This window comes from Tiliqua scincoides, chromosome 3 (assembly GCF_035046505.1).
Source record: "Tiliqua scincoides isolate rTilSci1 chromosome 3, rTilSci1.hap2, whole genome shotgun sequence".
NCBI lineage: Eukaryota > Metazoa > Chordata > Lepidosauria > Squamata > Scincidae > Tiliqua > Tiliqua scincoides.
In genome coordinates, this window is record NC_089823.1 from 70195733 (window position 1) to 70216941 (window position 21209).

The 21209-nt window shown below is 42.0% G+C and overlaps 1 protein-coding gene across 1 annotated transcript in view; it reads left to right on the top strand.

Annotated features, from left to right (window-relative positions):
* CFAP47 (cilia and flagella associated protein 47) overlaps positions 1 to 21209 on the top strand; it is a 318053-nt gene that overhangs the window by 178431 nt on the left and 118413 nt on the right. The window contains exons 50-51 of the mRNA XM_066621307.1: positions 1929 to 2057; positions 10301 to 10398. Coding sequence (XP_066477404.1) covers positions 1929 to 2057; positions 10301 to 10398 — 227 coding nt within the window. The remainder of the gene's footprint in view (positions 1 to 1928; positions 2058 to 10300; positions 10399 to 21209) is intronic.

The following is a 21209-nucleotide window of genomic DNA, read 5'->3' on the forward strand; positions in this document are numbered from 1 at the left end:
CAGTTTCCTTTGCCTGTGACAGCTGTCTCACCTGGCTAGCATCCCTCATTGTGCCACTGTGTAATCATAATATTTAACATTCATATAGCACTTTCTGATTGCACAGAGCATGTCATATGTGGTCCTTTAATGTTGTCCTTACAATAACCTGGCTAGATAAATAAATGTTATTATTTCCATATTGCAGCTATGGAGCCAAAGGACTGGCTGGTCTAAGGCCACCTCATGAGAATTCAGGGCAGGGGCGAGATTCAACATGGGAAAGCTTTGGTTTGCAGCTTGGTTTTGTAGTGACCACTCTATGTTATACTGGCTCTATGATATAAAGCTGGACCTCATAACTTTAAATGAGGGAGTTGCAACCAGTGTTCCCTGTAAGGCATCTGCAATGCTGCATGAACACCTTCCGCTGCTGTGTGGCATTGTTTCTGGATGCTTGGCGAATGTCTAAAACTAATAATCGTGACCCACTTTTAGTTTGCAATCGCAAAAGTGGAAGTAGGTTGTGATCAGTATTTTTACACATTCTAAGGCTTGGGGAGCCCTGCAGAGGCATCCACGAGCTCCTTGTACCCCCAGGAGGCCAGCACTGCCTCTGGTAAGTTTAAAAAAAAAATCCTTTCATGCCCGGCTACAGCATGATCCTGGTGATCGCATCACTGCCTTCACTCTTCCCCAACCCTTAAGGGGGCAGACACTGGGCTTTCCTGGCTGTTCAGTCACGATCTACCAGTTTGGGAACCTTTGGTTTTGTATTTAAATTGCTACAAGAATCTGTGTTGTTCTGGCTAAATGAATGTCTAGGCTAAGCAGCGTGAATATGACTTCTTCTCCCATGTCTGGTTGCACTTTTGTTGTGTAACATATTACAGATAGAAAGGAACTTATGTGTGTTTATAACTGTTTCTTTTACTGGTTTTTTGTGCAAGGAAAGGGAAAAACCCAGCCCACTTTCTGCTTCATTGGTTGTATAAAAATCCTTTTGTAATAGTTAGGATGCAATCCTGTACACTCACTCCTTTACTAGGAGTAATTCCCTTTGAACCTAATAGGATTTCTGAGTAGACATGCTTAGGGATGCACTGTTAACCTGCTGCAATTGATTTTTAGCTGTAGTTGTTATGGTGAAAGCAGTTCTTCCTTGTCCATGTAGTTGCTTCATTGCCCACTTCTGTGTAGTCTTCTGACCCCATACAGAAATAATCAGTGTTCCATTTCTTTAATAATGATTTCATTTTTAGGATTATTGATGTAGTTTGTAAATGCTACCAACTTCACTAGTTATTGCAAAGTGCAAATGGTATAGTTTTTCTTGGCATTTTTGAGCAAAACCAATGCTAACAAGATGGTTAGCCTGTCAGTGTTAACTATGGTTAGCATCACTGCAAATGTAAAACTGAACCATATTATGGAAGACGAAGGAAGGAAGTTGGGAATTTAACCAGAGGAGGTGGCAAGAAAGAGCTTCCTAACTTGTAATCCATTCACAGGCTGCAATTCTATCCACACTTACCTGGAATAATCCCTCTTGACTATGATGGGACGTACTTTTGAGTGGACATGCCTAAGAAAGGGCATACAATCTCATAATATGATAAAGAGATTGGTAGCATGATGCATTTGCTTGGCTATATTGATTTTTTCCTTAAACATTTTTAAAAGGATGTTGCCTACTGCACGTTCTCTCCATTGTCATCTTTGCAAGGAGGCCACAATGCCATTAATTTTCTGCAGAACTGATTTTTTCCGTATGTATCTTAGAAACATAATTCTTTCTAAGTTCTCCAAAACAATTGAATATCAAAATTCAGTGAGAAAAATTTTGATTGTTTCTAATATTCAGGGCTGAGTGTTGGCAAGAGGGTAGCAGTCCATCTTATGAAACTAATGCCTCAGTTAATAAAACATCTGGTAACTATTTGTTTTAGGTGTAATTTCATTTGTTCCTGAAGATGGAGAACAACAGCAGTGTCGACATAACTTACTGCAGAGGACAGATGGCATACAGGCCTCTCAGAAATTAGCAACACTGCAAGCAGTCACTGCAGCAAACACTGGTAGGTTTATTATGGGTAATTTCATTATCAGTCTGTATAAATGTCCTATCATCATTCATTTTTCAAGGAAATGCATATTTTATATGCAAAGCCATGTGCCTGCTTGAATAATACATATTGCCTGCATTTAAGAGGGCTAGTTCTCAGTTATTTTGTGAGCCATGTTTGCTCAGATTCAGATCTAAAGAGTTTTTTTCCCCAGGAATATTATTGGCAATTATCAGACCGAGGCTCTAGAATACATTACAATAGTATAAACACATATATTACAATTGAAAATATATTTTATTTGAAAACTGGTTTATACTTGGAAGTATAAGCCCTGACTATGGCACAGCTGAAAATATCCTGATGTGTGTTTATTTAATTTCAAATAAGTTGTTTTGCATATGACATGTTTAGCAAGATCATGAACATTTCACAATCAAGTATGGGTCTTATTGATGCAAACTTCACTGAGTCATTCAGATTTCTTTTTTCAAGTCAGATTTGTTTTTACTATACAAAGTGATGACTGGTCATATCTGTTGGTCAATATGTTAATAGCTTTCTTGCAACAGATACTGAAACACAACCTTAGCCTTCTCAGCCCATTCTTGCAAGCAAACCTTCTTGTAGATAAATCAGGTTCCTTTCATTACCTTATCTTCTCAGCAGAGAGAATACCAGAGCATCAGGTTGGGCACTGGCTGAGGCCCCATACCCATCAGAGGTATCACCAGCCCTGAAACCTCACTACCAGTGATGGTGGTAGTACCCAATGCACCAAACTTGCTCCAGCACTGCTTCACAAGGCATACTCTGTAAAATGAATTTGAGGCCTGGATGATAGCAAATACAATCACTTGTAAGGTTCTTGACCATATTCCTGGGCATATCTCTAGTTTAAGGAGACATTTGCTGAGGAAATTGTGATTACAGTCTTAGTAACCTGAGCCTGGGTAAGTTTTATTCATTGAAATATTGAATCTAGCTTTTCTTAAGCAGACATTTGTAGATTTTAAAATCCTTTACCATTAACTCTCTTCTTATGATCAGCTAACATTTTACGGGTAGCAACATCTTCAGTTCTATTATTGTCTGATAATAATGTAGGTCAGTTTTTTTAGGTGGTTCATTTACTGTTGTTCTTTGCCAAGTGGTATGTTTCCTCAGAGTCTTACCACATTATTAGTAGTTTCTGGAAAATGTTTGAGATTGTGTAGCCCAAGAGAATACACTAATGAAAATCTATTATTATTATTATTATTACGAACAGTTTGTGGCTAAGGATGATTTGTCTAATTGCAGTTTTTTGTACTCTATAATTGCAGAGATGCCCTTGTAATTAGGACTGTCTTTCTGCCACTTCCTAACATACTTAAATTAAGACTTGCTTTAAAAGGCTACATGAGCATCTCCTAGAACGTAGTTTAGAACTTCACATAAGGCAGGCAGAATTGGCAAATTCCAGTTGCCAGTTGGAATGGGCAAAGATGAGATAAAGCTAAAAAGAAACTGAAACATGCTGACTGTCCCTCAGTATTTTGTTCCTAATTCACAAGCACTGTGAGTGAAAAGATAACTATAATGCCTTTATCTTTGTGATTAACATAACCCAGCATTCCCCAGCCTGTTATCATTCAAGCTGTGTACTGATCATGATTCAACCCAGGATACACTCTTGTAAAAATCACTTTTCCAGACTGTATCCCTAAATCAATTAGCTGTTGTTTAGGGGATCAGCTTTCTAACCAGGTGTACCATCATGTTATGTGAACTTCTCCTAGTACATGTTTCTCTAGTTATCCTTTGAAACTGTTTAAAATCCCTGTTTAAAATCAAGCTTTGTTATGCCCACTCCATCTCCTACCTGCTTAACCAGCTCCCTATTGAAGCAGGCATGGCTTATTTCTGCCATGCCTGTCTACTAATTCTGCACATGCCCGTCAATTTGTACTTGAGAAAGTCAATTGCAGTATTACAGTTCCTGTCCACAAATAAAAGTTGTATTGAACCAAGTTGATACTTCAATTGTAAAAGGTTTTGTGGTGGATGGCATATGTGGCAAGAGAATCTCTGCATGCTGAACGTAATTACCTATTTTAAATTATTAATAAAAACATTCTGTAATTGTTAGCAGTGTAAATCTTCCATATGTTGCTGGTGAGCTTTAGGTTCTATCCCCTTTCCTGTAGCAGGTGTCTATATATTGGCATCTGCTGTAACAAAAAATCTGTTACACAGTTTAGAATCCTATACATCTGTGTCTTTCTGGAAGTCATATTACATAGGATTTCATTTGCATAGAAACAACTTAGGGAATTTTTCAACATCATGAAGGAATGTCTGGGATATGCAGTTTACTGCATTTAGTGGCTTGTAGGCCAAATAAATGACAGGGTCCTGGCCACATTAATATATATATTAAAACTTAGATTGTAGGTATTGCCTGCCTGTATGAAAGCCAATCACACAACTGTAATTGAAGCATTGACTCAGGTGTGCTTGTTTTATTTTTTCTGTAAACAGTATGCATGGCATTGGGGCTTTAACCCTACTGCTCATTGTGGTCCAGATCAGGGACCACTGTCCATGTTATTTGTTTTTGAAAAAAGCAAGCATGCTGGGGCTAATTACATGATTGAAGTCAAGTCTAGCTTGTGGTATATCCTATCCTTCTCCCCCCCTGGCATAACTAGCGTTACGCTGGCAGAGGCTGCTTTACGGCAGTTGCAAAACAATCCCAGCTCATGCACACTGCAGGCCCACTGGCAGGGAGGCTGCAGCAGAACATGTTTAGGAAAAGAAATCCAAATAAGGAAGTCGGCAATGCCGGGCTTGTGTTCTGCACCCAGAATGAGCCACAGCTGGAATTACGCGGGAGCCCCCAGCCTTCTAGTGACCCTTGCAGAAGGCAATAAAAATTGACTGATCAATAACTCAACTGCAAAGCAACATAGAGTGATGTTCCAAATCTGCATGCCATTTTCCAATTTAAATTTTTATGTGACTTGCACAATCCATGAGACTTTCTCTGAGTCTACTACTTATCTAGAATTTTTCTGCCCTGATCTTCCTAGACGTGATCTTGATTTTTGCTCTGGACCTACCAAACTTCTTCTCCAGCCCTTATCTATTAAAGACTCTGGGGCCAGGTTTTTGAATGTCTACTGACTACTTACTGCTTCTAGTAATGATCCATGACATTTCCAGTAACCAGAGTTCTGTGGTAAACGTTCTGTTCAGCCCTTGCAAAATATATCATATCAAGTATAGGATTATTTAAACTTAAGCAAATTTTCCTCTACTTTCCTTGTATTTCTTTTTTTCTTTTCATCTCTCTTCCTATAAGTAAGCTTGTACTGAAAACCACATGGCACTGGTAAATATTGTATTATAGTGCTTCCACATTTTAAAACTCATTGGCGCCTCAAATAATACCATAAGCATCCTCAAATAGTTTTAGATGTAACTGGTGATCCAGCAATAGATTTCAGTTGTATGGCTGCCATGAATTTTATTGCCAGTTCACTTTGGCCATTGCTTCAGCAAGAGACATCATATACATCTGATGGTTCATGGTCCTCATAGATAATCTTGGCAATGGGCAATCTGAGACTTTTCAAAAGCAGCTGCAAAGTAAATGACCCATAATAAACCCTTGAAAGAAAGGGTTTTCTTTCTTTCTTTGCACATTTTCTGCAAAGTGTGCAACTGACCTCTTGCTAAAGAGATATTGGTTTCAATCCTAACCACTTTCCTGAGAGTAAGCCTCATTGAACAGTGTTGCAGTGCGCAGCTGACACCGCAGCTCCAGAGGCTCAAGGTCAGGCAGATATTCCTGGTAAATAACGAGGCACACGGCAATGCTTCACCACCAGATGTCCTTTACTTGAAGAATGTACAATATTTACAGTTCAAAGGCAGCTCAGTAAGCAATCAGCAAAGATACCACTTTTCTCAATTCTCCGATCACCAACACCGACGTAGCTTCTCACAGGCACTCCACATAACATCTCCCACACAGCAGCTTGCACACGCTGCAATATATATTGGCACTGGCCAATGAGAGGTGGGCTACGATCTGGTGATCGCGTGACTCATTGTCTGGTGACATAAGAACATAAGAACATAAGAACAGCCCCACTGGATCAGGCCATAGGCCCATCTAGTCCAGCTTCCTGTATCTCACAGCGGCCCACCAAATGCCCCAGGGAGCACACCAGATAACAAGAGACCTCGTCCTGGTGCTCTCCCCTACATCTGGCATTCTGACTTAACCCATTCCTAAAATCAGGAGGTTGCGCATACACATCATGGCTTGTACCCCATAATGGATTCTTCCTCCAGAAACTCGTACAATCCCCTTTTAAAGGCGTCTAGGCTAGACGCCAGCACCACATCCTGTGGCAAGGAGTTCCACAGACTGACCACGCGCTGAGTAAAGAAATATTTTCTTTTGTCTGTCCTAACCCGCCCAACACTCAATTTTAGTGGATGTCCCCTGGTTCTGGTATTATGTGAGAGTGTAAAGAGCATCTCCCTATCCACTCTGTCCATCCCCTGCATAATTTTGTATGTCTCAATCATGTCCCCCCTCAAGCGTCTCTTTTCTAGGCTGAAGAGGCCCAAACGCCGTAGCCTTTCCTCATAAGGAAGGTGCCCCAGCCCCGTAATCATCTTAGTCGCTCTCTTTTGCACCTTTTCCATTTCCACTATGTCTTTTTTGAGATGCGGCGACCAGAACTGGACACAATACTCCAGGTGTGGCCTTACCATCGATTTGTACAACGGCATTATAATATTAGCCGTTTTGTTCTCAATACCCTTCCTAATGATCCCAAGCATAGAATTGGCCTTCTTCACTGCTGCCGCACATTGGGTCGACACTTTCATCGACCTGTCCACCACCACCCCAAGATCTCTCTCCTGATCTGTCACAGACAGCTCAGAACCCATCAGCCTATATCTAAAGTTTTGATTTTTTGCCCCAATGTGCATGACTTTACACTTACTGACATTGAAGCGCATCTGCCATTTTGCTGCCCATTCTGCCAGTCTGGAGAGATCCTTCTGGAGCTCCTCACAATCACTTCTGGTCTTTACCACTCGAAAAAGTTTGGTGTCGTCTGCAAACTTAGCCACTTCACTGCTCAACCCTGTCTCCAGGTCATTTATGAAGAGGTTGAAAAGCACCGGTCCCAGGACAGATCCTTGGGGCACACCGCTTTTCACCTCTCTCCATTGTGAAAATTGCCCATTGACACCCACTCTCTGCTTCCTGACATGGTATTGCAGGGTATTGCATCATCCCTGCAGTGCCCTGTTGTATCAGCCAATCCCATGATGCATCAGTGCTACACTGCATGTATGCAGGCAAAGACATCAGGGCCTAGCCTTGCTCTATACAGCCTGTAAATTGACTATAGGCCTGGGGCATATATCATAACAAAATAGGACTTACTTCTGAGTAGACCTGGTTAGGATTGTGCCCATTGATATTTATATTCATTCAGTCATGGAAAAATGTTAGTTAAATAATCATGACAGACACGTGTTTTGACTTTAACACAGAATAACAATACCCCTACTGTTTCTAAAAGATCACAGTAACAGAACGTTGCTGTTCTTTCTTTTGTGAGATATGTACCTTCTTGAAGCACATAATACCTTCTTCAAGCACTATTTATCCCTCTCAGCAGAATGCTTATTTTGCAATTATGACTGGAACACCTTCCTTCTTTTATATTGAACAAATGTACATAGATATGTTTCCTCTGCCTCTGTTGTTTGCTAGAAATGCACGTTGCACTGTCTACAAATGTGTGAGTATACAATAGTTATCAGGATGTGACTCATCTAACGACTTCCTTGAGCCCTTAAACAAGGCTGCAATAAGGTTGCAAGAGAGGTTTTTTAAAAACTCTCTGACACTTGAACTTAGGTGAGAAAAATAAATGGAATGAACATTTAAGGGATAAAATTCATCAACATAAATCATTTTCACTTATCTAACGTAACAGAGGTTTTAACTCTTAATGTTATGTTGAGTTGCTTATGTTTTGTGTGGCTTAATTATATATTTAAAAAGCGAAAGGTGAGGGAAAATGCTAAAATTTGAATCCAAAACACATATGTTTGTGTATTATTTAAAGTATACCAGTATTTCAAAATAAATGTTGAATTACAGTTATATGGTGATGCCATTTTTGTTCCTTTAGAAATATATGCAATAGTCAGTGATTCTCAAACTGTGGTTCGGGACCCACTAGATGAGTTGCAAGTCAATTTCAGATCGGTCCCCATTCATTTCAATGTGTATTTTATTTTTAATATATTAGATTTGATGCCACCATGTTATGTGACTGCATCTGGGGAAATGTTCCAGATCTGTACTTTTAACAGATACTGTGTATATGCTTTTAACAATGATAATCAATTGGGCTTACTCCTGGGTAAGTGTGGATAGGATTACAGCCTTTGAGATGTTTGGGGAAGTTTTTTTTTTTTTTTTAAACAGACCAGCAACTTTTTGGAAGGATTAGGTGGGTTTTTCGTTATTTTAAATAAATTTTTAAACCTATGCTTATTGTAAACTTTTAATTTACTTACAATTTGATTTTTTTGTATGGGGGTGCTAAAAACATTCCTGCTTGATGATGTCATTTCTGGCCATGACATTACTTCCAGGTTAATGACATCGCTTCTGGTGGGTCCTAACAGATTGTAATTTTAAAAAGTGAGTCCTGGTTCTTAAAAGTTTGAGAACTACTGCAATCTAAGCTCTGCCTTCTATGAGCAGAAGAACTTCTGATTTGCTGGGGGAGAGGGGAATGCAATTTTGGCAAAATCCCCACTTCCCTCTCCAGCTCTCTACTACATAACTTGTTCCTAAAGCTCTCCTACCCTGAGGAGTGGATTTTCAAAGTTCATAAAGGAGAAAAGGCAGAATTGACACCATTCTTTGCATGATTGGAAGGTCTTCAGTTGGGCCGATGCAAGGATCTGGGTCGGGGGGAGGGCGGGCTGTGGGCCGGTGGGTGGGGAGCAGGGGAGCAGTGATGCTGGATCCCAACCCCTGTTCCTGGGGAGTTTGGAGTGGCTTCAGGAGGTGGCGCAAGTCAGAGGAGACCCATAGGGGTCAGTGTGCCTTACCCAGAGGTAAGGGGAAAAGTTTCTCCTTACCTTTGGCTGAGCCGCTTTGGGCCTCTAGCCTTGTGGCTTGCCTGTTCCAGCACAGGGAGGGATTGCACCCTTAGATTGTTAGTGACTAGTTAGTAAGAGATTGCAAGAGTTGCTCAAGTTATATTGATACCTATAATATTCTGGAAAAATTTGTAATGTTGTTTCTTATGCGTGAAGACAAGCGTTTGCTAATCTATTGATAATGGTTTGAACACCTGCACATATGAACCTGCCTTTTACCAAATAGAGCATTAATGTGTCTAACTTGATAAGAACATAAGAACAGCCCCACTGGATCAGGCCATAGGCCTGTCTAGTCCAGCTTCTTGTATCTCACAGTGGCCCACCGAATGTCAGCACCACCTGACAGTGGTTTTTAAGCAAAGGCCTATGCAGAGATAGCTTTCCCAGGCCTATGCAGAGATGCTAGGGAATGAATCTGGGACCTTTTGCATTCAAAACATTTATTGAGTCTAAATAAACTCTTAGAATAAATATTTATAATGAATTAAACATGTGGTCTTCCTTTGAGCAATGAAATGATTCACTCATGTATCTTGACAGAGTATTATGAATACTAGGATTAACTGAAAAAGTGTCTCAGGAAGATGTATGCATAAAAAAAAAATATGACATTTGTTCCAAGGATGTTTTTATTTTTGAATTGTTTGAGGTGAAATCCTTTTTTAAAAAATTTAAATGTATTGTCATCATCCAAATAACAGTGAAGTTATTTTCATAAACATAATAAGGCCTTGCATTTGCTTTTCTTGAACTTGAAGAATTGCTCCCCACTCTACCCCACTATAAGGTAAACTACTTTTGAAATAATGGAAAACTTCAAAAACAGTTGTTATTGCAAGGGAGTGGTCATCTGTTCAAAGAAAAAAAAAGTGAAGAAAATTACTTTCTGCCCAATTAATGTAAGTCCCTTGCATGAACCTAAGCAGCTCTTGGGATTTCAGACTATATGCTTTGAATTTTAAAGGTTGTAGTGTATTTCTGCTTTCTGTTTGAAGAAGCCTTCAGTTGAGACCCAAGACTAAATCTTTTTCTTGTTTCTTTGCCTAATTTAGAACAAAGTTCATCTTGCTGCAGAGTGTGGTTTTCTCTGGAGATAAATGGTATACCTGCACCACCAGAAAAAACTCTGAGTGTGGAATGTACAGTTCTGGTAAGATGATCTTCACTAGTGATACAAACCAAGATGTCTTCAGCTGTGTTCTTTGGATGGTGTCATATAGTGTTATATTAGAATGGCAATATGTATTCAGGTTTTGAATTACAGGCAGTTCCTACATTCAGGAGAGGTCCGAGTGCACCCATTATATGTGGTTGGAGGGGAAGGAAGGAACAGGTACAATGACAGGTAGAAAGAAGTGGGTTCCCCCAGGGATCTGCATTGGGTTCTGTGCTTTTGATTTGCTCATAAAAGATCCAGACTGGGCCTGAGCAAGGAGATGGCTGAGGTTACAACTGATACCAGCTTTCTCAGGATATGACTGACCATTCAAGCAGACAATGAAGAAGTTCCAAAGGACTTTTTCAAATGATGTGGATGGGCAACTAATGGCAAATGAGGTTCATTGTAAGTAAGATGTTTATTGGGGCTGAAAACCTAATGTCACTTGGCTGTGGTTGGTTGGCGTCATCAAGTGAGTAAAGAGAGCTAGCAGTCCAGCACTGTTTCTTCTAACTGCTTGCTTGCACTTTCGTCCTCTCTCCAGCTTGCCACCATCATGGGTCAGAAGTGTGCCATCTCCTCTTCAAGTGAGTGGGGATGGGCAGACAGCTTGCAGCAGTAAGATTCTTCTTGCTGCATCACTTAAGCAGTTACCAGGTGTGGTGGTCGTTTCTAACAACTTTGTATATGCAAGTAAAGGCATGTGTTTCAGCTTTGGCTTTCACATAAATATGCCAAACACTTGGAATTAAAAAACAAACAACTAAGAAAGGGGGATGGGAAAATGGAACAAGACAGGAAAACTGACTTTCCAGTCTCTCGTCCTGCAAAGAATGGGGAGATGCCTCCAAACTGGCTCAACTAACAGGTTGGGACAGGTCTCTTCATTTTACAGTCCTAAAATGAGATGTAGCACTAAAACTATTACGCTTTGAGTATCACTTCCCACGTCATGGTTCTAAATTAATTTGACTGTCTGAATTTATCTGGATCTGTTGTTCTGCTTTTAAAGCTCCTCCTGCAAAATATATGGCTCAGTGCTATTTGCCTAAATTTTAGATAACAGAAAGAAGATTTTGTGGTGTGGCTTTGTGACCGAGGCACAGAAGACTGATATGCAGTTAATACCTCCATATCAGAGATGATATCAGGCCCAGGAAAAGTGCCTGGAAATATTGAGTTTGTTTCTTTATAAAAAGAGTAGAAAAACCGATAAGGAAAAAAACGTGTTAATGAGAATAATATCAAATTTGATCTGGTGTTTATCTCAACTCAGAATTTACAGTGGAACATATAGTGTTCCAAACTGAGAAATCACAGGTTATAACACTTGCAAAATTAGATTGTGGAGTTTCAGAAAGCTTGCATGGTGGCATGCTTTTAAAATGCTGAGTCTGTTGTACCCTACAATAGCAACTGACTTTTGTCAGAAAAAGCTTATTTCTGTTGGATAACACAGTATAAGCAAACAAGTTATTTAAGAGAGTGCTTCTTTATAAGTACAATCATAGTGTTATTTTAGTAGGTTTAAGTCATTATGAAAATATAACCTCTGTGTATATAGGCTGCCTATATGGTCACATTTCTAGAACAGAGTGGTGATTGCTTAATGTGCAAACTATTACACACTTGACAGACAGGGAAAACAGAATTACTATTCAGGAAGAAATGACAAAGTAAAACAAAACACTCATTTTCCATAAGCAATTTTGAAAATGTTCTCCAGAAATGCATGCCCTTTTTGAAATGTGCTTTTAAAATATTCATAGTAAGTAAGCATGCTGTGCATGAAAAAGCCAACAAAAATTTATCTGTCTGTGAAAGGATGTTTCAATGTGTTTAATTTTTTAAACTGAGTTCATATTCCAGTAACAGTCAATTTCCAAGTTTAATTTTGGTCTACGTAAGTCCACACTCACATGTAACAAACTGCATATACTTTGTAATTCAGCAAGGCCTTGGTTAGCACTGGGGATACCTACCTCAGAAGTCAAGTGTTGCTTGAAACAGTGTTGTTGGAAATATTGTTGATGTAATCAGCAGGAAACAGGTGCTGATTGGTTCAGAATGCATGCTGCCACTGGTTAAAATGCTTGCCAGTTATGTTGGAACACAGACTGCTGTAATGAATCAGTGCTAAAGGAAGCTGTGTTATTGAGGGCTTGTTAGTTCTAAAGGAAACCATGTTATTGAGGGCATACCTAGAGAAGAATGGCCACACTAGTGTATCTCTTGTCTTAATTAGCATATCAGAAAGCCAATCTTTGTTTTTGTTTCTGGATGAGAGAGAATCTTGATTTCAATAAAGTTTCTTGATTGAGAAAACAGTGTGATAAATTCTACTTTACAAAAGAAATGCCACTTTGTACATATGGACCTTGTACATAAGCTTAGATGAACTTTTGATCGTACTCAGTTAATGCTCTTTAAGACCCAGTCCTATTTCCTATGGCCTGTGCATGAATATTGCACAAATGCTAGTGTGATGTCAATCATATTGTAAGCCATCCAGGCAACATGTCAGCTCTGCCAGACATGTTAGTGCAGCCCTCCAGCATCCATGGAAATCCAAACACAGCCTATTACCCACAGTGACATCAGACCAATTACTCCTGACATCAGTGACATGACATCAAGACATTACTCCTGACATCAGTGAGTAATTGGCATGATGTTGGTGTGACATCCTTGCATCATTGGTGTTGTATCCTTTGCCTGGCAAAAAGGTTCCACCCCATTCCAAAGCCATCTGTCAATATTTTGGAAAATAGATCTAGTGTAAAAGCATATCAATAGCTGTCTGAAGAGTTTAACTTTATATTTCAGATATCCTTTCAGAGTTTCCTATCTGGTGACAGCTGTAAAATCAGTTCAGAAGCTTTTTGGGAGCTCACTAGAGAGTTAACAGTTCACAACTTGACTTTTTTGTGGAAACAGCACAGTATTTCTAAGCTGGGCTTGCATTGGATTACTAGAACTGAGGAAGTAAAAGCATTGAAGTTTAAGCCCTAAACAGGCTTCCTCAGAAGTAAGTCCCACTGAGCTGTTATGCTTCCTCCCTAGTAAGTTTGTTTAGGATTGAAGCCTTAATTTCATTTACTACCTGTATTTTAATAATGTCCTGCTTCTTTCTATGAGACTCAGAATGTAAAGAAAAAAACTAGACTGACCTCATATAAATAGTGGTAGAACAGTGATAGCACATAGTTACTGATGTCAACTTTCACTGCACAGACCATCTGTTTAGAGTGGCAGGAGCCTATATTCCATCTATTCACTAGCAGGGGTCTCCAAACATTTTGGCCAGAGTGCCGCATCAAATATCTGGCACGGTGTTGAGGGCCAGAAAAAAAATTTATATATAAAATTTATATAAATAAATTAGAGATGGAACTTAGATGAGTGAATAAATGAATGAATGGGCTCATTCATTCAAACTCTCTGGCCCTTAGAACACCCTCCAGATTCAACCAGAGCACAGTTCCAGTCATGTTCGACCAAGTGGGCCAGAGGCTTTCAGGGGACAAGAGGCTGGCCACAGACCGGATTGAGGCTAGCTGCAGGCTGCATCTGGCCCCCGGGCTGGGGTTTGGAGACCCATGCACTACTGGTTAGCTGATCTAGCAACAGGAAATGTCCATAACCTGAATTGCTAGATGTGGGCATCTAACAAGCATATCTGTGCACAGAAAAATGAATCTAGCAAATTAATGCACATTCTGAAGTGTGCTTCTGCTTAAGGATTTTCTCTTGCTGGGTTGGATCAATTGCTACTTCAGTGAAAATTAAATAATCTTGGATGGGACATTCTTGTCCATGCATTGGTGAGGAATTTACATTGGAACTACAAGGTTGTGGTCATTCCTTCCAAATACCTTTTGTTTAAATCAGGGGTGGGCAACCCTGGCCTGGAGGCCATTTGTGGCCCTTGGGAACTCCCATTTTGGCCTGCAGGAAGCCCCCAGTCTCCAATGAGCCTCTGGCCCCTGAAGACTGTTGGAGGAGCCCGCGCTGACCCACAACTGCTGGTTGCGACCGCCAGACGTAAGCTGCAGGCCGAGTTAGAGCAAGACCTTTTATACTCTCCATATATTTTCTCCTTTTCCCTGGGGATTATTTTAAACACACACACACACCCCACCCCACTGCCTCTGAACAACTTATGTCTCCATGTGTTTATGGTTTGGTCTGTATGTTTCACTGTGCATGAGGTGTGTGTGGCAAACAGTTCATAGTTCTCATGTGGCTCTATGTGCCTGTATTATGGTTCTTGTGTGTTTTATAAATAAGCTCAGTAAAAGTCATTCATTCATATAACTTCTGTCTCTAATGCAGTGTTATTCAAACTGAGGCGCGGCTCTTTATGGCAGCGCCAGGAACTCAAAGGGGAGGTGCGGGATGTCCTCTCGCAGCAATACAGTCACACCCCTGGGCAGAATACAAGCCTGTCTTCTGCCCGTCTCTGCATCTCCGTCAGCATTCCCTCTCCTTCTCCGTCAGCTGCAAGAGTGGCTGCTGCCACCGAGCATGCTCTGCTTGCAGTCCTTAATCCTCACTGATCCTTATCTGGTTGGTTCCGAGTTCCTAGCCTGGGATCGCTTCTCATCAAAGTGAAATCTCGCTTTTCAACCCCCTCCCTCTTCCACTCCCCCCTTTTGATCTCTAAACCTTCCCGCTTTCCTCCCCTCCCCAAATAAAACGCTTCCTATTTTACCAGTCATCAGGACTCTTAAGGTTGCTTCCATGCAGTTGGCAAAGGGGGAGGAGTGAGACAAGCACACACTTTACTTGGCCAGGAGAAGAAAAAGGGTACTTTTTAAAAAGTGATTTATTAATCTTGTTGTTTGACTGAAGAGGAAAGGCTGTATTTTCAAAGTGATGAATCTTGATATTTGAAGGGAATACTTATTAGCCATTGATGAAGTGATTGCCAGCCCAATCCTATCCACACTTTCCTGGGAGTAAGCCCCATTGACTCTAATGGAACTTACTTCTGAGTAGACATGCATAGGCTTGAGCTGTGCATCTCCTAGTATAGGAGACAAATCAGCTTCCTAACCAAACCCTTATCAGCTCTGATATATTTTCATGGTCCATTTTTGTTTTCCCCACTGGCTGCTGGAAAAATTTAATTTCATTAAATTAATAAAGGGTTCAATCCTATCCAAGGAGAATGGGAGAAATGACCAGTTGGATTGGGGTCCACAGGGGTGTGTGTGTGTAATGTTGGTCAGACTGGTTGTTCACAAAGTTCATTTGATAAAACAATTCTATTGGTATGCTTACAAAGTTTAAAAAAATGAGTCCTCCTGGACCAGACAAAATCTACCTACTCCAGCATCCTGTCTCCAACAGTGATCAGCAGCTGATCATTTATAAAGTATGTATATTGCTATGTATTAATAATATATTTTTAAGATCAGCATTAATTAATGATATGATTACTATAATTAATATTAATATAGTTAATATATATTTAATATTTTATATTATATTATAATAAATATAATATTATAATATTATATTTAATATAAATATAGTTAATATTTCTGGCCACTTCCTGTTTAATGATGTCACTTCCAGCCCTCAGGAACATGATGGGGAGTCATGGCCAACAGCCACGGGGGTCAAGGGAGCCACTGGCCAGAAAAGTTTGAATACCACTGCTCTAATGTATTCATTTATGTAATTTTATTCAACTTTGAAATGTAAATTAACTCTTTTTTCCCCAGCCTCCAGCACGGTGTCAGAGAGATTATGTGGTCTCCTGTCAAAATGTTTGCCCATCCCTGGTTTAAATCAATAGAGTTTACTTGCAAATTATAGGTGAAATAACTGAGCTTGCTGGGAAAATTCAGCTCCAAGGCTGAGAATCAAGTGGAGACTCATGAGTGTGCCAGATATCTCCCCAAAATCCAATCTGATGTTCATAGATTGGAATCAGTTCATTAATGCACCAGCAATTTCCAGGTGGACGTACAGTTGGGATGCAAGCATAGCAGGCATAACATAGGGAAAACAGTACTCTATGATTCAAACAGATTAGATCTAGAATACAGCTGCAGGAAGCAAGCACTTCAAGATGTCCTGCCAATTTGAAACACATATTTTAAGGCACTAGCAGGGTTCATCAAAAAGAATAATTAGGAGGATACAGATTCAGCTTGGGAAGAGCAATCAGTAGCCAAATGCCACCAGAAAACAGACCCCAAGACATTCCTGGGATTTCTGATGCATAGTTTGCATGGACTTCCCAGAGCACCAAGCGTCAACTTCCCTGAGCACCAAGCATCAACCGGCTGATGAGAATTATGTGGGTTGCAATTAAGTAAGGAGGGTTTGAAAAGTCTACTAGTCAGGATACTGAGACTTGGGGCTTTCCAGCACTGACATAAGGGCAATGCAGCTCTGAGGTAGTAGTTGGCAACCTTCAGTCTCGAAAGACTATGGTATCGCGCTCTGTATGTGGTTCTGGAACAGCGTCTAGTGTGGCTGAAAAGGCTGATTCGGGAGTGACAATCCCTTCCACACTGGGAGCAAGTGCAGTCTGTCCCTGGTCTGTCTCCCTGGCTATGGGCCTTCCTTCTTTGCCTCTGCCTCAGTCTGTTGGCCAAGTGTCTCTTCAAACTGGAAGAGGCCATGCTGCACAGCCTGCCTCCAAGCGGGCTGCTCAGAGGCCGCTCAGAGGCCAGGGTTTCCCACCTGTTGAGGTCCACCCCTAAGACCTTCAGATCCCTCTTGCAGATGTCCTTGTATCGCAGCTGTGGTCTACCTGTAGGGCACTTTCCCTGCACGAGTTCTCCATAGAGGAGATCCTTTGGGATCTGGCCATCATCCATTCTCACGACATGACCGAGCCAACGCAGGCATCTCTGTTTCAGCAGTGCATACATGCCAGGGATTCCAGCTCGTTCCAGGACTGTGTTGTTTGGAACTTTGTCTTGCCAGGTGATGCCGAGGATGCGTCGGAGGCAGCGCAAGTGGAAAGCGCTCAGTTTCCTCTCCTGTTGTGAGCGAAGAATCCATGACTCGCTGCAGTACAGAAGTTTACTCAGGACACAAGCTCTGTAGACCTGGATCTTGGTATGTTCCATCAGCTTCTAGTTGGACCAGACTCTCTTTGTGAGTCTGGAAAACGTGGTAGCTGCTTTACCGATGCGTTTGTTTAGCTCGGTATCCAGAGAAAGAGTGTTGGAGATTGTTGAGCCAAGGTACACAAAGTCATGGACAACCTCCAGCTCATGCACAGAGATTGTAATGCAGGGAGGTGAGTCCACATTCTGAACCATGACCTGTGTTTTCTTCAGGCTGATCGTCAGTCCGAAATCTTGGTAGGCCTTGCTAAAACGAATCATGAGCTGCTGGAGATCTTTGGCAGAGTGGGTAGTGACAGCTGCATCGTTGGCAAAGAGGAAGTCACGCAGACATTTCAGCTGGACTTTGGACTTTGCTCTCAGTCTGGAGAGGTTGAAGAGCTTTCCGTCTGATCTGGTCCGGAGATAGATGCCTTCTGTTTCATCTTGGGGAGATTCTTGGGAAGAATCTTGAAGAGGCCGTCCCTGCTGACCAGGTCGAAAGCCTTCATGAGATCTATGAAGGCTATAAAGAGTGGCTGTCGTTGTTCCCTGCATTTCTCCTGCAGTTGTCTAAGGGAGAATACCATATCAGTGGTGGACCTGTTGGCTCGGAATCCCCACTGCGATTCTGGATAGACGCTCTCTGCAAGTATCTGGAGCCTCTTTAGCGCAACTCGGGCAAACAGCTTTCCTACAACGCTAAGGAGAGAGATGCCACGGTAGTTATTGCAGTCACCCCTGTCGCCTTTGTTCTTGTACAGCGTGATGATGTTTGCATCCCTCATGTCTTGAGGTACTCCACCTTCTCTCCAGCAGAGATAGAGGATTTCATGCAGCTCAGTGACGATGATCTCTTTGCAGCAGTTTAGGACTTCAGCAGGGATGCTGTCTTTTCCAGGTGCCTTGCCAAAGGCAAGGGAGTCCAAGGTCACGTGAAGTTCTTCTAGGGTTGGTTCACTGTCAAGCTCCTCCAGCACAGGCAGGCACTCAATGTTGTTCAGCGCTCCTTTGGTGACTACATTTTCTCTGGAATACAGCTCAGAGTAGTGCTGCACCCAGCGTTCCATCTGCTGCGCCCGATCCTGGATGACCTCGCCTGCGGCAGACTTCAGAGGGGCAATTTTCTTCTATGTTGGACCTAGGGCCTGCTTGATACCATCATACATCCCCTTGATGTTGCCCGTGTCAGCTGCTATCTGTATCTCGAAACAGAGCTGGAGCCAGTAGTCGTTAGCACATCTCCTGGCAGTCTGCTGGATTTTGCTACGAGCAGCTCGGAGGACCTGCAGGTTGCGCTCACTGGGACAGGCTTTGTATGCTACTGAGCTCTCAATGACTGGTGTCAACTCCTCAGAGGTGGGCTTCAAACCAGTCTGCCGCCTTGTTGGTCTTCTTGCCAAATATGAACAAGGCGGTGTTGTAAACGGCATTCTTGAAATGTTCCCATCTGTTGGATGCATTTGCGTCGGCCGGGCCTGGAAGAGATTCCTCAAGCGCTCGTGCAAATTCCTCCACTTTTCTCTGATCCCGGGTCTTGCTGGTATCAATGCAAGGTCTTCCTTCCTTTTTCGTGTGATACAGTCGCTTTGTTTGCAGTTTCACTCTGCTGCACACCAGGGAGTGATCAGTGTCACAGGCAGCACCCTGATAACTGCGTGTGATCTTGATACTGGGAAGGCTGGAGCGTCTGGTGAGAATCAGGTCGAGCTGGTACCAGTGCTTTGATCTTGGGTGTCTCCAAGAGACTCTATGTTGGGGCTTCATGTTGAAGAACATGTTGCTGACACAGAGACTGTGATGACAGCAAAACTCTAGCAGGCGTTGGCCATTTTTGTTCATCTTCCCAGTGCCAAACTGACCTAAGCAAGTGGGCCACGAACTGTTATCAGCACCAACTCTAGCATTGAAATTGCCAAGGATGAACAATGGCTCTTTTACAGGGAGCTTCTTGATAGTGGTGGCCAGGTCATTGTAGAATTTGTCTTTGGCTTTTGCTGGAGACGACAGAGTCGGTGCATAAGCACTGATGAGAGTGACAGGTCCTGCTGATGACTGGAGCTGCAGGGACAAAATTCTTTCACTTCCCACAGTAGGTGGCATGATGGATTCCAGCAGGGTATTTCTGACCGCAAAGCCAACACCATGTTCCCTGGTTTCGTTTGGTGGTTTTCCCTGCCAGAAAAATGAGAAATTTCGCTCCTTGACAGATTCGGAATCTGGCAGCCTCATCTCCTGAAGGGCGACAATGTCTATCTGCAGTCTGCTCAGCTCCATGTCGATGACGGCTGTTTTGTGTGTGTCGTCTATTTCTTGCAGGTAATCAGAGAAGCCAGGTTGTCCTTACGTTCCAGGTGCCGAGCTTTAGGGCAGGAGTTTTCTGTTTTCTGTTGCATGGTGCAAGTTGTTGATCCGCTTGTCGGTTTTCACCCTAAACTCCATGCACCCCGTGAGGTTAATGGACCGTGGTGAGGCAACACCTTACTGGCCAGGGACTGCCCAGCTTAAGGCGGGTGGTAGCTGCCCAATGAGACGCAATGATCTCTCCCACTGTTGGAAGCAGCCCCTGGCGTCACGTTCTACGCCAATCGAGTGAAGACTTATAACTGGTAAACTGCTGTTTCCCGTGTTGTGCCGACACTGTATAGCGAAGTTGGAGTGCGCGAAGTCCTCTCCAGTGCGCGAAGCCTGGGTAAAGAAGGTATGGAGGATAGACTGCATGCAGCAAATCCCATGCAGCAAATCCCCCCTCTCCACGTTGCCGGAATGGTCCAATGGAAAGGCAGAAGCCAATACGGTTGGTTCCAGCGGCGTTGCAGGAGTTGCCAGAATATGACTGTGTTCAGCCATGAACTACCTCAGGGACTCCGGCTCCGGATTTTGCCTCGAGGTTGACTCCTGAAGCCTTTTCCATAACTGGATATAGCCACATGGCAGTGGAGGTTTGAGGTCAGAGTTTCCTTCTCTTAGACTGACAAGTCTGACGAGGCTGACGAGTCCCATCTAACCAGAGCTCTGAGGTAAGGGAACAAACATTCCCTTACTTTGAAGAGGCCTCCGTGTGTGACACCCAACTGCAGGATGGAGCACATGTCCCATTGGCACCACTGTGCCAGTGCTGGAAAGCACTGACATAAGGGGTCAGGATTGTGCCCTTAGCCATGATGTTTGCTAAAATTTGTGTTTAGGTTATGGTGTTTTTTACATTTGGCAACATGAATTTGCATCAAGGTGCTGATACAATAAGAAGTTATTTAAAATATGGAGAGTTTGTTTCAGAGTTTAATTTCACAGACAATGCTACTTTTAAAATGCAATCCTGTTCTATTCAAAAGCATGTAATTATGGATGTATAACTACTGATAGTGCTTATAATCCTGTCATTTTATAAATGAGGGAACACAATGCCATAACAATGGTTATGATTTTCTCATAAGTTCTATAGTAAATGCTGTTATACAAAGTTGACATTTTGTTCATGTCTTTCTGAAGTCTGAATTGTGAAACAGATTTTACCATTGATTTTTAAAGTTGTGCTTTCACAATACCTGGCAGTCAAGAAGGAAATACTCTGTGAAAGAACAATTATAGGATGTCTGATGAAGGAATATGAACTTTGGGAAGGCTGCTGTTAATCACTTTAAACATAAAGCTCTCTTTGGCAAATAACTTGCATCAGATCTTCTTGGCAGATCATATAAAAAGTAGCTCTCTAAAAGAGAGTAAAGG